Source organism: Bubalus bubalis, chromosome 8, assembly GCF_019923935.1.
Source record: "Bubalus bubalis isolate 160015118507 breed Murrah chromosome 8, NDDB_SH_1, whole genome shotgun sequence".
NCBI classification, from domain to species: Eukaryota; Metazoa; Chordata; class Mammalia; order Artiodactyla; family Bovidae; genus Bubalus; species Bubalus bubalis.
The window spans coordinates 55235662-55260916 of NC_059164.1; the positions used below are offsets into that span (position 1 = coordinate 55235662).

Consider the following 25255-nt stretch of genomic DNA (forward strand, 5'->3'; position numbering starts at 1 on the left):
ACAGCATCATCTGTTAGGATTTGAAATAGCTCAACTGGAATTCCGTCACCTCCACTAGCTTTGTTCATAGTAATGCTTCCTAAGGCCCACTTGAGTTCACACTCCAGAATGTTTGGCTCTAGATGTGTGATCACACCTTCGTGTTTATCTGAGTCATTAAGATCTTTTTTGTATAGCTGTCCTGTGTATTCTTGCCACTTATTGTTAATATCTTCTGCTTCTGTTAGGTCCCATACTCTTTCTGTCCTTTATTGTGCCCATCTTTGCATTAAATGTTCTCTTGGTATCTCTAATTTTCTTGAAACAATTTCTAGCCCTTCCCGTTCTGTTGTTTTCCTCTGTTTCTTTGCATTCTTCACTTAAGAAGGTATTCTTAGCTTTCCTTGCTATTCTTTGTAACTCTACATTCAGATGGGTTTATCTTTCCTTTTCTCCTTTGCCTTTGCTTCTCTTCTTTTCTTAACTATTTTTAAGGCCTCGTCAGACAACGGTTTTGCCTTGTTGCATTTTTTCTTGGGGGTGATTTCGGTCACTGCCTCATTTACGGTGTTGCAAACCTCTGTCCATAGGTCTTCTGGCACTCATATATCAGATCTAATCCCTTGCATCTATTTGTCACTTCACTATATAATCATAAGGGATCTGATTTAGCTTATAACTGAATGGCCTAGTGGTTTTCCCTATTTTCTTCAGTTTAAGCCTGAATTTTGCAATATGGATCTGAGCTATGATCTGAGCCACAGTAAGCTCCTGATCTTGTTTTTGCTGACTGTATAGAGCTCCTCCACCTAGGCTGCAAAGAATATAATCAGTCTAATTTCAGTATTGACCATCTGGTGATGTCCATGTGTAGAGTCTTCTGTTGTGTTGTTGGAAGAGGGTGTTTGCTATGACCCATGCATTCTCTTGGCAGAGCTCTGTTAGTCTGTGCCCTGCTTCATTTTGTACTCCAAGACTAAACTTGCCTGTTATTCCACATATCTCTTGACTTCCTGCTTTTGCATTCCAGTCTTCTATGATGAAAAGGACATCTTTTGTGTGTGTGTTCTAGCAAGTCTTGTAGGTCATCATAGAACCGTTTAACTTCAGCTTCTTCAGCATTAGTGGTTGGGGCATAAACTTGGATTACTGTGATATTGATTGGTTTGCCTTGGAAATGAACTGAGATTTTCCTGTCATTTTTGATAGTGCACCCAGTACTGCATTATGAACTCATTTGTTGACTGTGCAGGCTACTCCATTTCTTCTAATGGATTTTTGCCCACAGTAGTAGATATAATAGTCATCTGAATGAAATTCACCCATTTCCATCCATTTTAGTACAACGATTGCTAAATTGTCGATGTTCACTCTTGCCATCTCCTGTTGGCAAGTTGACTACTTCCAATTCACCTTGATTCATGGATCTAACATTCCAGGTTCCTATGCACTATTGTTCTTTACTTTCACCACCAGACATATCTACATCTGGGCTTTGTTTCCTGTTTGGCTCAGCCTCTTCATTCCTTCTGAAGCTATTTTTCTACTCTTCTCTGGTAGCATATTGGACACCTCCTGACCTGGGGGGTTTATCTTTCAGTGCCATATCTTTTTGCCTTTTCATACTGTTCTTGGGGTTCTCAAGATAAGAATGCTGAAGTGGTTTGCCATTCCCTCCTGCAGTGGACCACGTTTTGTCAGACCTCTCCATCAGTCTTGGGTGGTCCTATGCTGTATGGCTCATAGTTTGATTAAGTTAACAAAGCTGTGATCCATGTGATCATTTTGTTTAGTTTTCTGGGATTTTGGTTTTCATTCTGTCTACCCTCTGATAGATGTGGGTAAAAGGCCTGTGCAAACTTCCGGATGGGAGGGACTTGCTGTGGAGAAAACTGGGTCTTCCTCTGGTGGGCAAGGCCCTGCTCAGTAAATCTTTAATCCAGTTTTTCTGCTCATGGGTGGGGCTGTGCTCCCTGCCTGTAAGTGAAAGTGAAAATGAAGTCGCTCAGTTGTGTCTGACTCTTTGTGACCCGTGGACTGTAGCCCACCAAGCTCCTCCGTCCATGGGATTCTTCAGGCAAGAATACTGGAGTGGGTTGCCATTTCCTTCTCCAGGAGATCTTCCCGACCCAGGAATCGAACCCAGGACTCCCACATTGCAGGCAGACGCTTTAACCTCTGCACCACCAGGGAAGCCCTTAAATACAAGAATACAGTCTCAGAAAACCTCCTATAGAGACACAGAACTTCAGATCCAAGTACTAACATCAAAGATTTCAAGGGAGGAAAGGAAGCCAGGTTGAAAGAAGAAGGGGGAGGAGGCGGGAGAAGGGGGGGTGAAAGGGATGGCCTTACAGATGTCTCCTGCCACCTACAGATACCCAGGCATTATGGCACTTCCCTGCCTGTAGTTTGGCCTTAATCTGTGGTAGGGGTAATGGTGGTAATGGCAACCTCCTTTAGAAGACTTAGGCCACACGGTGCGCCTCCCAGGACTGCTGCCGTCGGTGTCCCTGACCCCGAGGCAGGCCTCAGTCAACCCACGTCTCCACCAGAGACTCCTGGACATGCCCAGGCAAGTCTGGATCGGTCTCTTGTGGGGTCACTGCTCCTTTCTCCTGGGTCCTGGTGCACACAAGGTTTTGTTTGTGCCCTCCAAGAGTCTCTGTTTCCCCAGTCCTGTGGAAGTTCTGTAATCAAATCCCACTGGCCTTCAAAGTCAAATTCCTTGGGGATTCTCAGTCCCTTTGCTGAACCCCAGGTTGGGAAGTCTGTTGTGGAACCTAGAACGTTTATAGCAGCATGAGAACTTCTTTGGTATAATTGTTCTCTAGTTTGTGTATTGCCCACCTGGCAGCTCTTCGCAGGTGGGGGATGGCGCTAGTGGTTAAGGACCTGCCTGCCAACGCAAGAGACTTAAGAGATGTGGATTCAGTCCCTGGGTTGGGAATTTTCCCTGGAGGAGGAAATGGCAACCCACTCCAGTATTCTTGCCTGAAGAATCCCATGAACAGAGAAGTCTGGAGGGCTACAGTCCATAGGGTAACAAAGAGTCGGATATGACAGAAGTGACTTAGCATGCAGTGGCAGCCTCCTCCAAAGGATTTATCCCACACACCACACCTCCTAGGACTGCTGCTGTCAGTGTCCCTGACCCCACAGCAGGCCACTGCTGACCCATGCCTCCACAGGAGACCCTCGGACAGTCACAGGCAGGTCTGGCTCAGTCTCTTGTGGGGATCGCTGTTCCTTTCCCTGCACCTTGATGCACACAAGGTTTGCTTTTTGCCCTCCAGGCGTCTCTGACGGGTATGAAGGTTGATTTTAAACACGATTGCACCCCTCCTGCTGTCTTGCTGCAACTTCTCCTTTGCCCTTGGATGTGGAGTATCTTTTTTTGGTGGGTTCCAACATTCTCCTGTCGATGATTGTTCAGCAGCTAGTTGTGATTTTGGTGTTTTTGGAGGAGAACATGAGTGCACGTCCTTCTACTCCACCATCTTTTTGACTTGATTTTAAAATACCTTTTATGGTAGGTTCCAGTGTTTTTGTCGGAGAAGGCAATGGCACCCCACTCCAGTACTCTTGCCTGGAAAATCCCATGGACGGAGGAGCCTGGTGGGCTGCCATCTATGGGGTCGCTAAGAGTCAGACATGACTGAGCGACTTCACTTTCACTTTTCACTTTCATGCATTGGAGAAGGAAATGACAACCCACTCCAGTGTTCTTGCCTGGAGAATCCCAGAGATGGGGGAGCCTGGTGGGCTGCCATCTATGGGGTTACACAGAGTTGGACACGACTGAAGCGACTTAGCAGTGTTTTTGTAGATGATTGTTCAGCAGTTGTGATTTTGGTGTTTTCATGAGACGTGGAAGTGAAAGTGTTAGTCACTCAGTCGTGCCCGACTCTTTGCAACCCTGTGGTCTGTTGCTTGCTAGACTTCTCTGTCCATGATGTTCTCCAGACGTGAATACTGGAGTAGATAGCCATTCCCTTCTCCAGGGGATCTTTCCAACCCAGGAATCAGGCCCTGGCCTTGTATATTGCAGGCAGGATCTTTATCATCTGAGACACCAAGGAAGCCCCTTCATGAGAAGAGGTGAGCTCATGTCTTTCTACTTTGCCATCTTTTCCAGAGTCAAGGGGCTGCTTTAGTTGGGATGCTGTCTCTTTCCTCAGTGCATGCTGGCCGTTATCCCTTGATACGTGGTGTACGGGTTCAGAGGTCCTTGTGCACACATGAGGGGGCAGTCTTCGACACCTGCTCTTGGGTCTCCTGGGGGTGGCAGCTGTCTGCATACTCCTGGGACAGCAGGGGCAGGTCTTGGCACTGCTCTGGGTCTTCTGTGGGCAGATGCTGTCCATACTCCCAGGAGAGTGGTGGCAGTGCTTGGCACCTGCTGTTAGGTCTTGGAGTGGCAGTTCATAGCCACCTCTGGGGCCTAGGATGGCCGCAATGACTTGCCCCTGCCCCCAGAACTCCTGTGGGCAGTGTCCTGTTGCCGAATGGTCACAGGGAAAGGAGCTCTTACGGTGCTCTCAGCCCTCTTCCCATGCACCCCCTCAACAATGGCACTTGGTATCTCTCATCAGCCCCAGCTTCTTCTGAGTACCTGCTCTGTTGCTACCGTGTAGCCTCTTCAGGCTGTCTCCATGCAGCCAACCCTGGTCCTCTCCCTGGGTCTGACCTCTGAAGCCTGTACTTTAGTGCCTAGCCCCCAGCTTCACCAACATATGAGCATCTTAGGCAGGGGAGTGCAGGGTGGCAGTGCCAACCTTCTGTTCACATTACTCTGTTTTGCCCTCCTCAAACGCTGTGCTCTACTCCTAGCCTCTGAAGCTCCCCTCCGTCTAGGCTGATCTCCCTGCCAGTGGGGGACTGCCCAGGGTGTGGGAAACTTGCCTCCACGGCTCCTCCCTGGGTGCAGGCTTCATCTGTTTCTTTTTTCCTTTTGTCCTACCCAGTTATGTGGAGGTTTTCTTGCCCTTTGAGAATGAGGTCTTCTGCTGGCTTTCGGTAGGTGTTCTGTGTCGGTTATTCCACTCGTAGATGTGTTTTTAGTGTTTTTGTGGGGAAGGTGAGCTTCCTGTCCTACTCCTCCACCATTTTGAGCACCTCCCCCCACCAGTAATTGGCTGACATAATTTGAACGTACAGTGATCCTTAGGTATCTACAATGGATTGATTCCAGTACCTCCTCTGAATACCAAAATTTGCAGTTGCTGGAGTCCCTTACATTTATGGTGTATTACAGTTAGCCATCTGTATCTAAAAGTTCCCCATCCACTTTTATGTGGATAAGGGTTTAATTGATCAAAGCATTTCCCATTATAATGGAACAATATATGCAATAGAAGGTATAGAAATTGAAAAGAAAATAATGAAATTATCAATATTTGTAGATAGGATGATTACCTATTAAACCTAAGAGTTAAACAAGTAATGTTTAAAAACAGCCATTGAAATTGCTGTAGTAATAGTTGTGAGAATTGTTGCATCTTTTAAATTGTAAGCTATGCCATAAAAGAGTGATTTTCTCACTGACATAGTTATTAACCTAAGTATAAAAAGTATGTAAATTCTCTTGGACATAAGTTGTATAAGAAGAAGTTGGTGTTTATAGTAGAAATGTATTTTTTAATAAATACATTACATCCTCTAATGAATTTGCATCTTGATACTGTATCCTGTTAGTGATACAACCTGGATTAAGATATATAAACTGTTAATGCCCACAGCTCCCTAGAAGAAACAGAAATCCTCTTGGAGAAGGTATAATTATCCTAGGTCTGAAATTAGTCATATAATATTTTTTTTTGCATACAATGTTCAACTCATAAATATAAGCAGACTCTCTCTCTCTCCCCCTCTCTCTTTCACTCACTCACATGGCATCAAGAGCAAGGAGCAACAGAACCAGCAGACAATAAGCAGACCAAAATGTCTTGGTTTATTGGAATTATCAAACACAGAAAGCCATCATACTTATTTAGCAAGTTGAAAAACAAAAGCAAAGATAGTAAAAACAAAAGCAAAGATAGTAAATAATAGTGGGAAGGTAGAAGCTATTAATATAAAAAAGCGACAAGGCAGATTTGAAAAATAACTGGACAGGCTTTTTTTTTCTTTTTAGACATGTTTTTGAATCAGAAAATAAAATACCAGAAATTCACTCAGTGTACAAGTTTAACAGATTAGACAAATGAGAAGTGAGCATTAGTGAGCTGGAAAATATAGTTCAGAGAAGGCTATGAAAGTAGAAGCTTGAAGAGGAAAAAGAGAGGAAATACTGTACAAAAGGGTAAGACTCATAGAAGATACAGGGAAATATCATTTGTGTTTTACTGAAGTCCCAGAAAGAAAGGAGGAAATGTGGGCGAAAGTAGATAGGCCAATGGAACATAAGAGTGAAAAAGCAGGTATCAGAATGCCTGATTTATGACAAAAATAGTACAGAAATGTGGAATGGTTGAGATTTTCAGTAATTGGTAAATAGTTGAGTGCTCATATAAAAAACTTGAACTGTTCTTATAAAAATCAACTATATTTGGATTATGGACCTAAAAGCAAAGTGCAAAAAAAAACAAAACCTTTAGAGGATAATGTAAAATACCTTCTTGACCTTTAGGTAGATGGAGAAGATTTAGCAAGACACAACATTAGTACATTACACTTATATTGATAGCAAAACAAAACTGTGAATCATTAATAGACAGCCCCATGGCAAAATATTTCACCAAAGTTGAACCCAAATGATCAAAGATATTTAATATAATCATCAGAGAACTCAATACTTACTCTAGTTTTGTTTATCACAGGAAAAATATAAGGAATCTAAATACACAAATAGGAAATCATCTAATTAAAATTTCATAAATACAATAGTAATGCCATTTGGTATTTACAAATGATTTAGAATTACATTAATAAGCTTATAGTATATTGGAAAGTTTGCAGAACATTATATATCATCCCACTTTGGTAAAAGACTAAATATTTGTGATTACATATATTGCATGAAGTTTGAACATATTTTAAACAGTTAGCTGTGTATGGTAATGGTACTCAGAATGAATCTAATCATATCTTTTTCTATTGTTTCTAAATTGAGCATGTACTGTATTATTTATGTAATTGATAACACAGAATATACCAAAAGTGGGCTTCCCTGGTGGCAGTAAAGAATCCACTTGCAATGCAGGAGACATGGGTTCGATCCCTGGGTGGGGAAGATCCCCTGCAGAAGGAAATGGCAGCCCACTCCAGTATTCTTACCTGGGAAATCCCATGGACAGAGGAGCCTGGGCGAGCTCCAGTCCATGGGGTCTTGAGAGTCAGACATGACTTAGCGACTACACCACCACCACCAGTGTACCAAAAATAGGGCATTATATCCATTTTTCCACTATGGGATTCAACTTTTTTTTTTACTAAAATTCTGATCGAATGAACCACTTGTTAGTGTTGGAAAAATGTGTATTCATTCATGCACATACACACCTAACTGTGTAATACGTGCAGTAGCAACACAGAGAATGTGAAATACTATCCATATTGTAAGAATGCAGGTTGGTATTGAGTGACTCATCCTTTCCTTTTCTTTTCATTTAAATGTGTCCTTTTTTATTTTAATTGCAAATACTACCTAAATCTGCCTTTTCTTAATATTTTGCCTGCCTCCCTTTTTCCATTGTTTTTAGGCTACTTAAATGTCCTTAATGTACAGATAAATATATTTTAATTTTGATTTAGTTACAAAGAGTCTAGATATTTTCAAAGGAAAGCTGTATTATAAGTTTAAGAATGGAATTCATTTTTATAGTTTTAAGGAGTTTACATTTTAAATTTTTCTCTTAATTTCTGGACTTTTCACAGGGGGTAAAAAGACCCTTTCTACACTCTGATAAATGAGTGTGTTATTTGAAAAATGATTTAAAGCATGTGGTAGTAACAGGAAAGGATTTGTTTTCTGGTTTTTTTCTCTGTCATATTAAAGATGTTACATATATGTATATTATATATGTTTTTAGTTTGGGATATTATTTTACAAATTTTAAAAATACAATTTGCATATTATGTTTGTTTTACCATGATGTCCAGGAGCTTATAGATAAATTTAGGCTCTGTTGTTTATCCATGTGTTCTTACTTGTGTCTTTCAGCTTATAATGGATTTTAGATCTTTAATTATCCTTTTAATCCTTTTTGGAAGTAGGGGCAAAAAATGAATAAATATGGATTTATAAATATATATGAATACACACATACATAAGTTTAATCCCACATGGTATGGTAAACATACTGTTTTAAATTTTTTTTAGCCAACAAATGGGATCTTCTTGAGCATGTTTCTAATTGTTTTGCCTTTGGAATCTATGGCTCATGGCCTCTTCCATGAACTGGGTAGCTGTTTAGGAGGAACATCTGTTGGATATGCTATTGTGATTCCCACCAACTTTTGCAGGTACAGTAACCTAGTGTAATTAGTCATAGCACCTTGACTCTTAATATTCTTCTAGTATTTGTATGAATATAAGATGATAGCTCATTTTTTCAAAGCTATAATAGTCTCAAAATATAATACTGGCATTTTTTTCATTTATCCTAAATGTTTAAAAACCTTTATCTACTTTGAGTAGTAATCTTAAGGGTTCAATTAAAGTTTTGTTTTTGGTAAACGTGATTAGAGTATGTTTTAGCTAAAAATCATAAAAATATAAGTAGATTTTCTTTGTAAAGTTATTCCATTTTCTTAGGAATATCTTGTTTAAGGAAATGTGAAACCACATGGTGAAGTGTAATAGAATGTACACGGGACCTGAGCATCCTAAATTCTAGTTCTGTGTTCCTTTAGGCAAATCATAACCTCTCTGAACCTCAGTGTCTTAATTTAAATTGCAGAGAGAGGAATGTCATGAAGAGGTAGTGAGAATATGAATGTAAAAATACTATCTACTTGAAAATGTAGTAAAAATACCAGGAATTCAGAGACATTCACAATAAAATCAAATATGGCAGTTTTATTAAAATAATTTTGACTCCAATATGTGGCTAATCTGTTTCAATTTATAATCATTACTAAATTTTAGTTTTTCTTTTATAGTTTAAGTACCTTTGAAGTAGAAAAAAAATACTTCCTTGCCAGTAATGAATTATGCTGACAAAGTAGGCCATCATATTTTCCTTGGCAGAGGTGGGAGAAAACTGAACATAAAGTTTTTATTGGATTTTAAATATTTGACATAAAACCACAAAGTTGACTATTTGTAGTAAATATTTTCCTCCATATTAAAGATTTGATAAATAAGGTGAAGATTCTTATGAGAAGTAAAAGAAATATATTTCAAAAGATACCATAAAGTAAGATGTGACAACTCTCTAGGAAGAATACGTGAAAGTAGTAATTTGCACAGATTTTTATTGTAATTTTTGATTATGCATTGTTTACTCTTTTACTGTTTTGTGGCTGTTAAATGATAAAATATGGGACAAAATGTTTTGTTTTTTAATGAAAGCTTTTGTAGAATTATCAGAATAATATGGATAAATACACAGAGCAAATGTAGTTTTCAAAATTCCTATTTAGAAATCCAGTTTCTGGGTAGGAGTGATGATTTTTTTTCTCCCTGAATATTCATTTGATCCTGCTAGTTTTAAGAACTGGTTTATCATCTTTACCAACGTACCATTTTACATGTATTCCAGGATCAAGCCTGTCTTCAATTAGTGTTCAGTAGTATAAGGCAATGGACCTAAATTATAATAATTGTTTTAAAATGTCATTTATTAAAAGGTAAGTTGTTCTGTCATTTGTGTACCTCAAGTTAGTAAAACTTGAACACTTTATAAAGACTTTTTCAATATGGAAATTAATTTAAAATACTGTTTCCATACTGTGTTTTTTCTCAAGAAAATAAGTACTTTCATTATTGTCCCCAATCCAGTGTTCTTGAAACATTTGGGGATAAAGTTAGTACAGTCTTGCTTTTTAAAGTCTTGTTTAATATCTCATTTGGTAAGAAGACGCTAAATTCTTGGTAAAAGAATGAAGAGTAGTACAATCCACATTTGGAGATATCCTCCCAGCTTTCAGTTTTATTTATTTTTTACGTGCAGGATAATTGGTTTACAATGTTGTGTTGGTATCTGCTGTACAACACCATGAATCAATCATCAGTATACATATATTTCTTTCCTCTAGAACCTCCCTCTGTGACAACCTCCCATCCCACCCCTCTAGGTTGTCACAGAGCACCAGATCTTATTGATAAGAGGTATAATTTTTAGAAACTAGGCTTTGATTTTCCAAGCATAATTCTTAGCACTGTGAAAAATTTAGAAAAGATGGGTTTTTTTTAAAAAAGATTATGCCATTTAGTTATTAATAACTTAGGAGTCTTAGATAAATTATTATAAATGAAAAATAGGAATGTGACATAGAATGAACACTTCATGAACACCAAAATGATGGTTTTTTCCTCCTTTTTCAGTCCTGATGGTCAGCCAACACTTCTTCCACCAGAACATGTACAGGAGTTAAATTTGAGGTCTACTGGCATGCTCAACGCTATCCAAAGATTTTTTGCATATCACATGATTGAGACCTATGGGTGTGACTATTCTACAAGTGGACTGTCTTTTGATACTCTACATTCCAAACTGAAAGCGTTCCTTGAACTTCGGACTGTGGATGGGCCTAGGCATGATACATATGTTTTATATTACAGTGGGCACACCCATGGTACAGGAGAGTGGGCTCTTGCAGGTAAGTCCACCTCTGGCAATTTCACTATTGTGAAGATACACGTATTTGTGGAAATCTGTCCTTCACACTGAAACAATGTTTTGAAATTCTCAATTTTCCACTTTATAGTTTACCAAGTATACATATGACTGTTTTGTTTACCTTTTCTCTGGCATACTTCTTTAGCATAATTTTAGTGACCTCTAAATGTTTCGAAAATTATGTTTTGTGTTGATTGGAAGAAAAAAATCTGACTGCTTGATGTGAGACATAGTTTCCCTTTTAACTATTTTCAGAATTATTAGTTAAATTTTTCAGAAGCCGATTAACTTATTTGACTACTAATTCTAAGTCTTTATAGATGCTGATTTCAATAGTTCTGCACATGTTCAATTGTATTTGTACCATTTTCCTGGATTCCACATACATGCATTAATACATAGTTTTGTTTTTCTGACTTATTTCACTTTGTATGACAATCTCTAGGTCTAATAACTTTAAATGCAAGCTTATGTTTACATGAAGTATTTATTACTAAATATAAACATTTTCCCCAAAGTTTGTATTTTTCTTAACTCTTAAAAATTTATCTCAAATATTTTTTAAAAGATGGCTTTGGAAATAAACTCTAGATGTTCAGTTTACTGATATTTATAGTCGTTTTTTTCTTAGAAAATGCAATAGACACCAAGATGAATAGCAGTAGCATAAATGTCAGTGTTCCTATGTTTTTCTTCACTGTGAATTGAGAATAATTTATGAAGATACTTTAAAGTAGGGTTATAGTTTAGGTAAATAAATGTCTAGTAGTTACCTTCTACAATATTATACATTAAAAAATATTATGAAGATGGCATAAGTAGACCATTACAGAATTCTACTATCAGCCAAGAAGACTTGTTCCCGTATGTGTAATTTTCTCTGTGAGACACTGTATTGTAAAAGTAGAACAGTGGAGAAAGCATATGTTGACTGGACTTACCTTCCCCCAGAGGGCCAGGCTTTGCCCCATAACTCAGCAACCACGTCCTCCCCGCTGGCCTGAGGCACCTGGCCCACTTGCAGGTTAAACCAGGCCCAGAGAATGAATCCTGTTTCCAACCAGTTCCTTCCCTTGGCCTGCCTGAAACAGCCCCAGATGTTGATTGTTTCTCAGAAATGTTATTGAACACCCCTGCTCTGAAGAAAATGCTTTCCATTCCAGTCTAAGTGACAAAGAACTCTAAGCTCTGCATGCATGCTAAGTCTGAGAATTTATTAATAAATAGTTTTCTTAAAAAATTTTTTTTTCTTAAAACCTTTAGATAGGAAGCATCAGGATTAGATTTTACTTGAGGTTAATAGTAGGTCCAGAACTCACTGTGAGAAAAAATCTGTGTGTGCTCCTTAACCCATATCTTTACTCACAGTACTTCTTAGAATATGTAGTCTTCTTATACTTACAGGACTTCATAACGTGGAACCTAGTATCTTTGCCTCTTTGCTTGAGGGTAAAAAACAACTTGGTAATGACAAGAGAGACAAATTAAACAATCTATTTAACCTATAAAGCAGTTTATCACAGATAAAGTCTTTAAAAACAGTCTCAATTACTTAAACAGCATCAGATAAATGTTACTGAGATAAATGTAAGTACTTTACATCTGGGCCAAAAGCCAAATTTGACATAGAACCTTTTCATAGGAGAAAGCAGAGCAAAACAAGACAAGAGAATTAGTATAAAGGGCTTTAATGCTGCTTTAAATTTCTTGCCAATATCTAAAGAGCATGTGTATAAGAATTAGTGTAGCATGTGCTACAGAATCTTTATTGAAATAGTTGTAGAAGGCAAGTTAGACAATGTTTTATGGCAGATGGAATTTGTATAATAACTCTTATATATCTATGTTGTCCTCTCCAGAGAAGTTTAATAAAAGTGGAAATAATGAAAAGTGAGCTTGATCCTTTTAAAAAGGTACCTTATAGAGGTCTCTGTGAAGCAATACATTAGTAATACGTGAAAAACAGACTTTACATTGTCACAGCCTGGTGAATAAAAGAATATTTATTATTCATAAAGGATGTGATATATGCTCTGTTTTTATGGATCATATTACTGATAGAATCCAAATTCTAAAAGATTTTCTGTCTCTCCAGTATTGTCATTTTGATAGTTTAGCAAAGAAGATGGTTGCTCTTGGTAGAATACCTATTCTGGGGCTAGGTTGTTGGAGCTTGTATTAGTAAATTGTAACATGTTACAACTTTCTTCTAATTATAAAAATAACAGTGTAAAAATTTTGGAAGATACAGAAAAGTATAACAAAACCCACCTGAAATACCAGTACCCAGACAATAACTATTGCTCTTATTTTTGTAGATACACTTGTATGTCATGCTTTTTCTCCTAATATCATAGATATTTTGTCATTAAAATTTCTTTATAAATATGATTTATGATAAAACTCTCTCATAAGGTTATAATTATTTCCATTCCCTCAGTTTCATATTGTACACTATCTGAGGTAGCAGTGGGAAGATGATCTTTATATGTGATTTTTGTCCACATCCCTGCCCTTTCTTAGGATAAATTCCTAGAATTGGAAGGATTGGATTAGTGTACCATTTGAGACAGAGCCAGAACTAGAGTGAGGTGAGAATGGCAAATGCCTAGGGCACAAAATTTAATGGAGTACTAAAAATTAAATGATCAAATTTTAATACAGTGTTATTTAAAATTTTAATGCAAAAAAAAAAAAAAGCCCATACAATATGAACAAAATGTATAATGAGTAGCTGTAAGTCAGCTTTCTTGGTCAGAAATATTTTTACCTTAGACATTTCTGGTATATGTTTTTTTTAATCCTTTGTTGTTTTGGGGTATAAAACTGATTTAAAAGTAAACCAGTTCCAAACTCTTGTTACTAGGAAGGAGAGTCTTTTTTATGTAGTAGGTACCCATATATGAGGATAAGTTAACAGTTTATCAGAGATGTAGAACAGGGGTAAGCAAACTTTTTCTGTAAGGATCAGGTATTTTTGACTTGGTAGGCCATAAAATCCCTCTTGCAACTATACTTAGCTTTTTGTAGAATAAAAGCAGTCATAGACATTTATAGAAACATGAAATTTAAATTTCCTGTAATTTTTACATTACAAACTTCTCAAAAAAAATTTTTTACACCATTTAAAAATGTAAAATCAGTTCTTATCTCTCAGGCCATGCAAAACTTGCGGCAGGCTAGATATGACCACAAGTCATAATTTGCTGCCCAATGTAGAATATTAGCTTTGCTGTAGAATTTCTTTTTACCAAATTTACCTTTATTAAATAATTTTCTTATTTTATCATAGCATTTTTTTATCATAGCATATCTCTTTAATGTAAAAAACAGGATGATTGGATTTTTTAGTTTTTTTGGTTTGGTTTTTACTTGAAGTTGAAAGTCTATTTTCTGTTTCTGAAAATTTTTCTGAAATGATACTTTGAAAAGAAGGCACCCTCTTTTTTCTTACATATTTAACTAAAAACTTAGAGACAGTACACTCAAGACAAAAGAGTATTGTTAGTAAGACACTTAAATTCTTGCTCTACTGAACTTTCTTTTGTTCACAGGTGGTGACATACTACGCCTTGACACACTTTTAGAATGGTGGCGAGAAAAGAATGGTTCCTTCTGTTCCCGACTTATTATCATATTAGACAGTGAGAATTCAACTCCTTGGGTGAAAGAAGTAAGAAAAATCAATGACCAGTATATTGCAGTGCAAGGAGCAGAGATGACAAAGATGATAGATATTGAAGAAGCTGACCCACCTCAGCTGGGTGACTTCACAAAAGACTGGGTAGAGTATAACTGCAACACCACTAATAACATCTGCTGGACTGAAAAGGGACGCACAGTGAAAGCAATATATGGCGTGTCAAAACGGTGGAGTGACTACACACTACACCTGCCAACAGGAAGCGATGTGGCCAAGCACTGGATGCTCTATTTTCCTCGTATTACATATCCACTAGTGCATCTGGCAAACTGGTTGTGTGGTTTGAACCTTTTTTGGATCTGCAAGACTTGTTTTAGGTGCTTGAAAAGATTAAAAATGAGTTGGTTTCTTCCTGCTGTGCTGGATACAGGACAAGGCTTCAAACTCGTCAAATCTTAATTTGGAACCCAAAGTGGAATATTATTGAGAGTTTATTCTACCACTTATCACTAACTTGCCATTTTTTGTATATTGTATTTTTATTTGTAAAAAATATCTTGCTACTTCTGTAGCTGATCTTATTTTGTCTTTTCTCAAGTAATTATGGTATGTGTAAGGAGTTGGGAGTAAGCATTTTATACTAAAAGTATATAGGGAGTCAAAATGTTGACTTTGTCAATGCATAAGAGATGTTAAAAAATAATAACAATGCACTTTGAGGAATGTTTGCATATGCCTCTGATTAGAAAGAAGACTTGTCTCTGCCCTGCAGTGGCCAATGAAGAATTATCAATGCCTTATTTTCTAGGCATAGATTAGAGAATGTAAACCAATTTGTTTACTGTTATAAGAAAACTACCAGTTTGCTTACAGAAGATTATTTTTGTGAACAATAGGTTTGAGTTCAAAACCATTTGAAGAATTTCAGACTCACGCTCAGAAAAGGGAAAAGGAAGAAGTCTGCTTAAAATGAATATGTAAAATTTGCTTATCGTACATCACATTTAGACACTTGGCTGTGACCTGTTACCAGTATCGCAGAGAAGCCCAAAGCACTGTTTAGGTAAAAACATTCTTCATATAGGTAACTGTAAGAAGCTAGAGCCTACAACTTGCTCCTCCATGCCTTGCTGGGAGCCTCTGAAAGCACTGGCAATTTAGTCTTTCTCAGGGTAACAATGTTTTCTTAATAAAAATGTTTTCAGCTACAAATTCCTCCCAAATAAATTGTCTTCCCTTTCAAAATGTAATTTTATGAAAGAAATGTAGCCATTTGTCATTGATTTAGGCTATTTTCAGTATTGAGAAATGATTTTGATCTCTGTAGAGTTAACGCTCTGTCATGAAAACAATTTTTCAGATCTCCATTAGTGGTAACACTTCTTTTTTCTATTTGAGGTCAAAGGATTGGAAACAGGGTCATTTTTTTTCTTGTATACCTGTAATGTATTATGTAAAAAAGTATTCATACTGGTAATTTCAGTTAAGCATAATGGTGTGGTTATAATTTTTAAAACTTCAGTGTTTTATCTAATTAAAGCAGGCATAGATCAGGCTATCTCCTAAAAGGTAATTTACCTCCTATTCCTTTCTAATAATCCTAACATTCTAAGTTTTCATCTCTGAGAAATAACATGAAGGGAATAGATTTAAATTGGAGGATACTCTAATCTTTGCTGTTTAAACGGTGTAATTTCTCACCATAAAAGCCATTTTTTCCAGCCTCAGAGAGAGGAAATAATGCCTCTACCATTTTCTACCTGTGACTTGAAAGTAGCAGTTCTAGTTAGGAAGAAGTCACTTAGAGTCAGGGAACTTGTATACCACTATCTATGCAGCGTTGTTATATAGTCTGATTATTTCTGTGTTTTGAGTATGATTTTCCTAATGCTATGAATAAAATTTTGTCAAAAATTAATTTTTCACATAATTTGCAAACAATAGTTATTGAATATTTTAGTATATTAAAAGGGATAGTCAAAAATATGCAAGTATTATTAGAGTTTATGGTTATTAGGTCAATTTGAAATTTTCTAATATTTGGTTACATATATATGTCAACATCATCCAAATGAAATAGTATAGTGTTTCACTCCTACTCAGAAATAGCGTAGCAGACAAGCCAAGTGTTAAAATTATGAGCTTACAGCTACAAAAGTTTAATCAACATTAAGTAAAAACATCTTTTAAATTCCAAGCCAGTGTTGAGCAAATGAGCTTTAACTAAAGCGTATCCCTTTACTCTGAGAAAGCCAAATATAAAAGTATATCCTGCGTTCTTTATAAAGTGAAACTAAGATTTTACTAAAAATCACATTCAAAAGGTAGCAGACGTTTTTACGTCACAAAGCTAATGCTTTGATATATATTTTCTATAAAGTACAACTGAAAAAGGTCTGGGCCTAAAAATGTGATTTGAACCTACTTAGTCACTTTGATGAAACAAAGTAACAGTTTGGAGAAGGATTCAAAACAGATGTGACAGTGAGACTAATTTTCTTGTGGCCTCTGTTTAGGAAGGAGTTATTTAAAGTGATAGAAATTATGAAAGGGCAAAATTTTACCATGCCACTAAAAGAAATAGATAACGTGGAGATGTTTTTCAACATACTGTTGACTTGTTTCCTTGTGTGGTACCTTGTTAAAAACCACAAAAAAAAGGTCTAAAAACATCTTTTTTTAAAAAAAAAAAAACTATTATTTCATTCAAAATTTTGTTTAATTTGCTGTGACTAAACTCTTCTGGGACATTTGGATTTATCTTTTTTTGTATAGCTTTCTATCTCCCTCTTAATATGAAATTCTAGAGAAAAGATCTTTTTCAGGAAACAATTTTTATGAACAGTGTTTTCATAAGTTGTACACTTTTTAAAAGCTACATTGCTAATTAAAATGCATTTATATTTAATGCATTGGTGGGTAGAATTTTTTTGAACTAGAATCATTAAAGTCTATTTGTAGCTGTACATTTTGTTTGTAACTTTTGGCTTAAATATGTTTACTGTTTGGGGTACTGAATTTTTTATAGGTATTCTTTCACATTTAGAGCCTAATCTCTTTCAAGGCAATGTTCTACATTACCTTTCCACAGGTGATGTGTTAATATTATATATGTCATAAGAAAATGACTTAATTTTAAGCATGTGATTAAGTATATTTGATAGTAAATGCTCAAAGGAGTTAAATCCATGAGCACTTTTTAACATCTATATTGGAAGATACTAGACTGTCATCTCTTTTCAAGCAAAGGCTTACACATCTTGATATTTCTCATACAGTTACCCAGAAGAGTGCCTTGCTTATTATAGGAGGTAGTTTAAAAATATGTTTAACTGAGTGAATTAATTTAGATTCCTAAGGAGAAATTGGAATAATCCGATTGTAAATTATTACATTTTCTTAACAGTTTTACTTTAAGTGGGTATTATTTCAAGATCCTCATTGTTAACAATTACCAAAGACAATTACAGCATCGGTGAAAGGAAAACAAATGTCACATTCGTAGTTAAAGAGCAATAAGGATCAAGATTAGCGAAGGAAAAACTTTAAGATAGGTTTGATTGAAAACATACCTGATTATCACCAAAAAGTAGCTCTTTCAAGGTTGAGTCCCTTTTCAATATGTCCTCCAGTACGATTGAATCTTTCATTGATATCCCATTAGAAACATAGATAGATTGGAGATTTATCACAAATGGAAATTATTAGAAGTCTGATGAACAAAGAAAGCATTTGCCTGTGCCTATCAGTAATTACTAGATTGTAAAATCAGGAAAAAAAAAGGGGGGCCTCTGAACATAAGCAGTTTCATGACAAGCTAAGAAAACTAAAATCATCTCATCTTTGGCATATCCACAATAGTTGGAACACATAAAGTATGAAAGAATGAAATTTAACCAGCAATTGTTTTGAGCAGCTATTTTTGTTGATAAACATTTACATTTATGTTTTTTAGGAACTATTACTTAGACCAAAGCTGATTCAAAACTGAACACTGTAGGCTGATTGCAAAGCTTTTTTAATAATATGTAAAAACCCTTTTAATTGATTTAAAAATTGAATTTGCCAGTCATCTTGTGTGATGACCTCACAATATTATTTTTTTTTTTAACTATGAGCTTAATTTAGAGCAAGTGGACAAGTTTAGTAAATTTTTGTTGTTGCTGTTTAGTCTGGACCTAGAACTCTTGATCAGTTTTAAATCGGTGTGGCAGGGTAAGTGAGGAACATGGCATATCTCCTTATGCAATGTTTACTCCATGTGAATTAAAAATATTTTTATATTAAAACATACCAACATACTGAGCAATATTTGATTAATTCTTAGTGTAAATCACAAGACTTGAAAGCAGTTTTAATCTTGCACTAGGTTCTTTGGGCGCAACTTTCAATGTTAATGGTATTCCATACAGAATATTAAAAAAAAAAAATCCTTTGTCATGTCTTGGAAACGCAAACAACACAGTGGATTTTCTTTAAATAAATAATTTTGTTTGAATACTGATGGAATTTCAGGTGGGTACCATCTTAATGCAACTTTAAAATAGGTATTTCTAGGTTCTTTGGAATCCTAATGCATATTGATTTCTTGTTCTACACAATTAGGTATTGTGGGGTGGGGATTTTGATTTATAATCTATTATACATCCACATGCATTCATACCCATTCTCACCTATTTCTCTCCTACCTAATTAGAAGAGATACTGCTATGTTTTTTCCAAAACCTAACCTCTGGCTTCTTTTCCCCCTTTCCACATAAAATTCATCAGTAACGATAAAACTAATTCATCAGTAACAATAAAAATGTCAATGCCTATCACCTATTGAATGTTTATTATGTTCTAGTCACTGTGCTAAGCACTTCCATATACATGATTTTATTAAATTCTCACAACCACTTTTTATGATGGATATACTTTTATGAATAAAAGGAAGCTGAGGAAATGAACTTACATAACTCTCCCCAAATGACACAGCTATGGCTGGCTAAGAAACTGCGTCTCAAACTGAGCTTTAAGCCAGATTTTATACTGTGGGACTCCCACATACCAAAACAAGGTTTTACGCAGGTATAAATACCTACATGCCCTTGGAGAACTATTTGCATATTTTGTCAAGGGGTAAACACCTGACTATAAGCACATAGGGCTTTCCTGGTGGTTCAGCAGTAAAGAACCTGCCTGCAAAGCAGGAGACATGGATTCAATCCCTGGGTCAAGAAGATCCCCTGAAGAAGGAAATGGTAACTCAAATCCAGTATTCTTGCCTAGAAAATCCCATGGACAGAGGAGGCTGGCAGGCTCCAGTCCCTGGGATCACAGGAATTGGATACAACTTTGCGACTACACCATCACCACTGTAAGAATGTAAGTATAGGGAAGATAGGCAATTAGTCAATACAAAGACCTTCGGTTATTAACTATGCTAATTAATACCAACTCCATTTCTCGGCTTCTTCCTTAATTTTCCAGCAGTCTCTGATGCTGAAGCCTTTTTGGAATTGTACTGGGCTGCTCAGACACACCTCCCCAGGGGCATCTTCTGCCAGGCTGCTAAGCTACTACTTGCCTTTCTCTGCCACCCAGTTCATACTCTTGTATCCATTCTGTATTCTGGAGGTGTGCTGAAATCTCTGGTCTGGCCATCAGTTCAGTTCAGTTGCTCAGTCGTGTCCAACTCTTTGCGACCCCATGAATCGCAGCATGCCAGGCCTCCCTGTCCATCACCAACTCCCGGAGTTTACCCAGACTCGTGCATCGAGTCGGTGATGACATCCAGCCATCTCATCCTCTGTCGTCCCCTTCTCCTCCTGCCCCCAATCCCTCCCAGCATCAGGGTCTTTTCCAGTGAGTCAACTCTTCACATGAAGTGGCCAAAGTATTGGAGTTTGAGCTTTAGCATCAGTCCTTCCAATGAACACCCAGGACTGATCTCCTTTAGGATGGACTCGTTGGATCTCCTTGCAGTCCAAGGGACTCTCAAGAGTCTTCTCCAACACCACAGTTCAAAAGCATCGATTCTTTGGCGGCGCTCAGCTTTAGATCCCCCCTATTCCCCACATCTTGATGGTATGTATTAGAATTGGAGCTGCCATGGTCTGGGAGATTTTGCCGTTGGAGATTTTGCAGGAAAGAGGAAACCAGCCAAACTTTTGACAACACTATGGGCTTGTGAGATGGGTCTGCAAGGGCAGTAACTATTTGCATAATCCTTCCCCCTTTCCCTGGAATTATGTCAAGGAAGTGGCAATGGAGGAGGGCCTTGTAAGCGAAGAGAATTCATGCAGCTTTGCCCATCACACTTAATTGCCACGGTTGGAACCGAATTTGAATGCCAACTATGTAAAATAGACTTATTTTCAAACACTTTATAGTTCAAACACTAAAAAGATGAAATCACTGGCTATCTCAGCAGATGAGGCTTGGGAGTTTACGAACTGGGCTAACTGAAGGTGAACTCAATCTAATTAAACCTTTGGCTCAGCTCTGACTCAGTTCAACTTGTGGGAGATTCTGAAGGGTAAGTCCTTCACACTAACCACCTAGAATCTTGGTGACCCTATAGACTATACAGTCCATGGAATTCTCCAGGCCAGAATACTGGAGTAGGTAGCTGTTCTCCAAGGGATCTTCCCAACCCAGATCTCCCACATTGCAGGCGGATTCTTTACCAGCTGAGCCATAAGGGAAGCCCAAGAATACTGGAGTGGGTAGCCTATCCCTTCTCTTCAGCAGATATCTTCCTGACCCAGGAATCGAACCAGAGTCTCCTGCATTGCAGGCGGAACCTAGAATGAAAAGCATGCTATGTCTGCACAGACACCAATTACACTTTACACTGTTCTTATATACATAATACAGACCAAAAAAGAGAAGGAACTGGATCCTTTATCAAGAGTAAGCAGTCAAGACAGACTTGTAGATTACTCACACACATGAATTTTCAAGCCAAATAGATGATACTAGGACTACTAATAAATATGCCAGAAAATTTTAAATCACTGGATGGTACTTGGGGGGTGGGGGTCAGTCCCTAGCAGGAGGTGTCAGAATGTATAGCAGGAACCACAAAGAGGACCAATGTGGCATAGGCTAAGGAGGGCATCCACACCAGGGACTGAGAGAGATGATGGGAGATTGGTTACATAAGGATTTATCAAATATGAAAATATTTTTAAGATGGTGGGAGGAGATTCTCCTGTTGAAGGAAACTGCAAACATGGAGAGAACTAGAATTGTCAAAGTTGTTGGAGAGAGGAAGTATTAGATATAGAAATTAATGTAGAGGTAATATGTGTAAGGAAATTCGTGTTTTTATATGTATAGGCCCTAGCTTTGTTTACTATGAAGGTGTGCAATTACTAGTGCCCACATAGCAATGCACACACTTAGATCCCAGATCTGAATGTTATTCTGAGTATTATTCTCCACTGAAAAGGATCCAAGGCTCTCTGGAGAAATAACTAATTACTTCTGCTGGAGCAGAAAAAGAACATGATGAGCCTGGAATATATTAGTTCCAGAGGGCTTGGACGACTTGAGCATTAGGGAATTAAGTGCTCATACTGATACATATATATATATAACATAGTATATTAAGTCACTCAGTTGCGTCCGACTCTTTGCAACCCCATGGACTGCAGTCTACCAGGCTCCTCCATCCATCCATGGGATTTACATATACATATATATGAATATCGGAGAAGGCAATGGCACCCCACTCCAGTACTCTTGCCTGGAAAATCCCATGGACGGAGGAGCCTGGTAGGCTGCAGTCCATGGGGTCGCTAAGAGTCGGACACGACTGAGCGACTTCACTTTCACTTTTCACTTTCATGCATGGGAGAAGGAAATGGCAACCCACTCCAGTGTTCTTGCCTGGAGAATCCCAGGGACAGGGGTGCCTGGTAGGCTGCCGTCTATGGGGGTCACACAGAGTCGGACATGACTGAAGTGACTTAGTATAGCATAGCATATATGAATATCTATGTGTGTGTGTATATATACACACACACATACATATGTATTTCATGACTAGTGAAGAGGATAATACAGTTCTATGAAAGACCTACAAGACTTTCTAGAACTAACACCCAAAAAAGATGTCCTTTTCATTATAGGGTACTGGAATGCAAAAGTAGGAAGTCAAGAAACACCTGGAGTAACAGGCAAATTTGGCCTTGGAGTACAGAATGAAGCAGGGCAATGGCTAAAAGAGTTCTGCCAAGAGAATGCACTGGTCATAGCAAACACCCTCTTCCAACAACACAAGAGAAGACTCTACACATGGACATCACCAGATGGTCAACACCGAAATCAGACTGATTATATTCTTTGCAGCCAAAGATGGAGAAGCTCTATACAGTCAGCAAAAACAAGACCAGGAGTTGACTGTGGCTCAGATCATGAACTCCTTATTGCCAAATTCAGACTTAAATTGAAGAAAGTAGGGAAAACCACTAGACCATTCAGGTATGACCTAAATCAAATACTTTATGACTATACAGTGGAAGTGAGAAATAGATTTAAGGGACTAGATCTGATAGACAGAGTGCCTGATGAACTATAGATGGAGGTTAGTGACATTGTATAGGAGACAGGAATCAAGACCAACCCCAAGAAAAAGAAATTCAAAAAAACAAAATGGCTGTCTGAGGAGGTCTTACAAATAGCTGTGAAAAGATGGGAAGCAAAAGAGAAAAGGAAAGATATAGCCATTTGAATGCAGAGTTCCAAAGAATAGCAAGGAGAGATAAGAAAGTCTTCCTCAGTGATCAATGCAAAGAAATAGAGGAAAACAACAGAATAGGAAAGACTAGAGATCTCTTCAAGAAAATTAGAGATACCAAGGGAACATTTCATGCAAAGATAGGCTCGATAAAGTACAGAAATGGTATGGGCCTAACAGAAGCAGAAGAAATTAAGAAGAAGTGGCAAGAATACACAGAAGAACTGTACAAAAAAGATCTTCACGACCCAGATAATCACGATGGTGTGATCACTCACCTAGAGCCAGACATCCTGGAATATGAAGTCAAGTGGGCCTTAGGAAGCATCACTACGAACAAAGCTAATGGAGGTGATGGAATTCCAGTTGAGCTCTTTCAAATCCTGAAAGATGACGCTGTGAAAGTGCTGCACTCAATATGCCAGCAAATTTGGAAAACTCAGCAGTGGCCACAGGACTGGAAAAGATCAGTTTTCATTCCAATCCCAAAGAAAGGCAATGCCAAAGAATGCTCAAACTACCACACAATTGCACTCATCTCACACACTAGTAAAGTAATGCTTAAAATTGTCCAAGCCAGGCTTCAGCAATACATGAACCGTGAACTTCCAGATGTTCAAGCTGGTTTTAGAAAAGGCAGAGGAACCAGAGATCAAATTGCCAACATCCACTGGATCATTGAAAAAGCAAGAGAGTTCCAGAAAAACATCTATTTCTGCTGTATTGACTATGCCAAAGCCTTTGACTGTGTAGATCACAATAAACTGTGGAAAATTCTGAAAGAGATGGGAATACCAGACCACCTGGCCTGCCTCTTGAGAAACCTATATGCAGGTCAGAAAGCAACAGTTAGAACTGGAGATAGATGTGAGAGTTGGACTGTGAAGAAAGCTGAGCACCAAAGAATTGATGCTTTTGAACTGTGGTGTTGGAGAAGACTCTTGAGAGTCCCTTGGACTGCAAGGAGATCCAACCAGTCCATTCTGAAGGAGATCAGTCCTGGGTGTTCATTGGAAGGAATGGTGCTAAAGCTGATTTCCAATACTTTGGCCACTTGATGTGAAGAGCTGACTCATTGGAAAAGACCCTGATGCTGGGAAAGATTGAGGGCAGGAAGAGAAGGGGATGATAGAGGATGAGATTGTTGGATGGCATCATCGACTCGATGGACATGGGTTTGGGTAGACTCCAGGAGTTGGTGATGTACAGGGAGGCCTGGTGTGCTGAGGTTCATGGGGTCGCAAAGAGTCAGACATGACTGAGCGACTGAACTGAACTGATGAGGATATTGTATTAAAATAAGGTATATATTAAAAAGCCAATAGAGGAGATAAAATAGAATACTAAATATATGTATGTGCACGCACGCACACACACACACACACACACACACACACACATATTTGATTCTAAAGAAAGTAGGAAAGAAAGAACAGAGAACCATTAAGAAAAATAGAAAACAAATAGTGAGATAGCAAATTTAAAATGAACCTTATTGATAAGTATTGTTGTTTAGCTGCTAAATTTTATCTGACTCTGGGACCCCATGGACTAGAGCCCTAGCCCACCAGGCTCCTCTGTCTGTGGGATTTTCCAGGCAACAATACTGGAGTGGGATGCCATTTCCTTCTCTAGGGGATCTTCCCAACCCAGGGATGGAACCTGCATTGATAGGTAGATTCTTTATCCCTGAAACACCAGGGCTTTCCCATTGATAAGTATATTGAATGTAAATAAACTAATGGCTTCAGTTAAAAGAGATTTGGGTTTCCCTGGTGGTCCAGTGCTTGAGTCCACCTTGCAATGCAGGGGACACTGTTCAATTCCTGTGCCACAACTACCGAGCCTGTGTTCTAGAGCTCACATGCCACAACTACTAAAACCCTCTGGGCGAGAGTCAGTGCTCTGCAACAAGAGAAGCCACTGCAATGAGAAGCCATGATGAAGAGTAGCCCCAGCTCACTGCAACTAGAGAAAGCTCAGCACAGTTAACATTTTGGACCACTTAAGTCTTTGTTGCAGTAGGCTCACTGCAGGATATTTAACAGCATCTGTGACCTCTACCCACTAGATACCAGAAACACCATTCCTTTCCCTTCAGTTGTGACAACAAAAATT

The 25255-nt window shown here is 37.9% G+C and overlaps 1 protein-coding gene across 4 annotated transcripts in view; it reads left to right on the plus strand.

Moving 5' to 3' along the window:
• The window catches only part of TMEM168 (transmembrane protein 168), a 55136-nt gene extending 36226 nt beyond the window's left edge, over positions 1 to 18910 (plus strand). For all 4 annotated transcript variants that reach the window (XM_006073268.4, XM_006073267.4, XM_044946666.2 and 1 more), the window contains 3 exons: positions 8303 to 8445; positions 10472 to 10746; positions 14321 to 18910. In XM_006073268.4, coding sequence (XP_006073330.3) covers positions 8303 to 8445; positions 10472 to 10746; positions 14321 to 14868 — 966 coding nt within the window. In that variant the 3' untranslated portion in view covers positions 14869 to 18910. The remainder of the gene's footprint in view (positions 1 to 8302; positions 8446 to 10471; positions 10747 to 14320) is intronic.
• The last annotated feature ends 6345 nt before the right edge of the window (positions 18911 to 25255 follow it).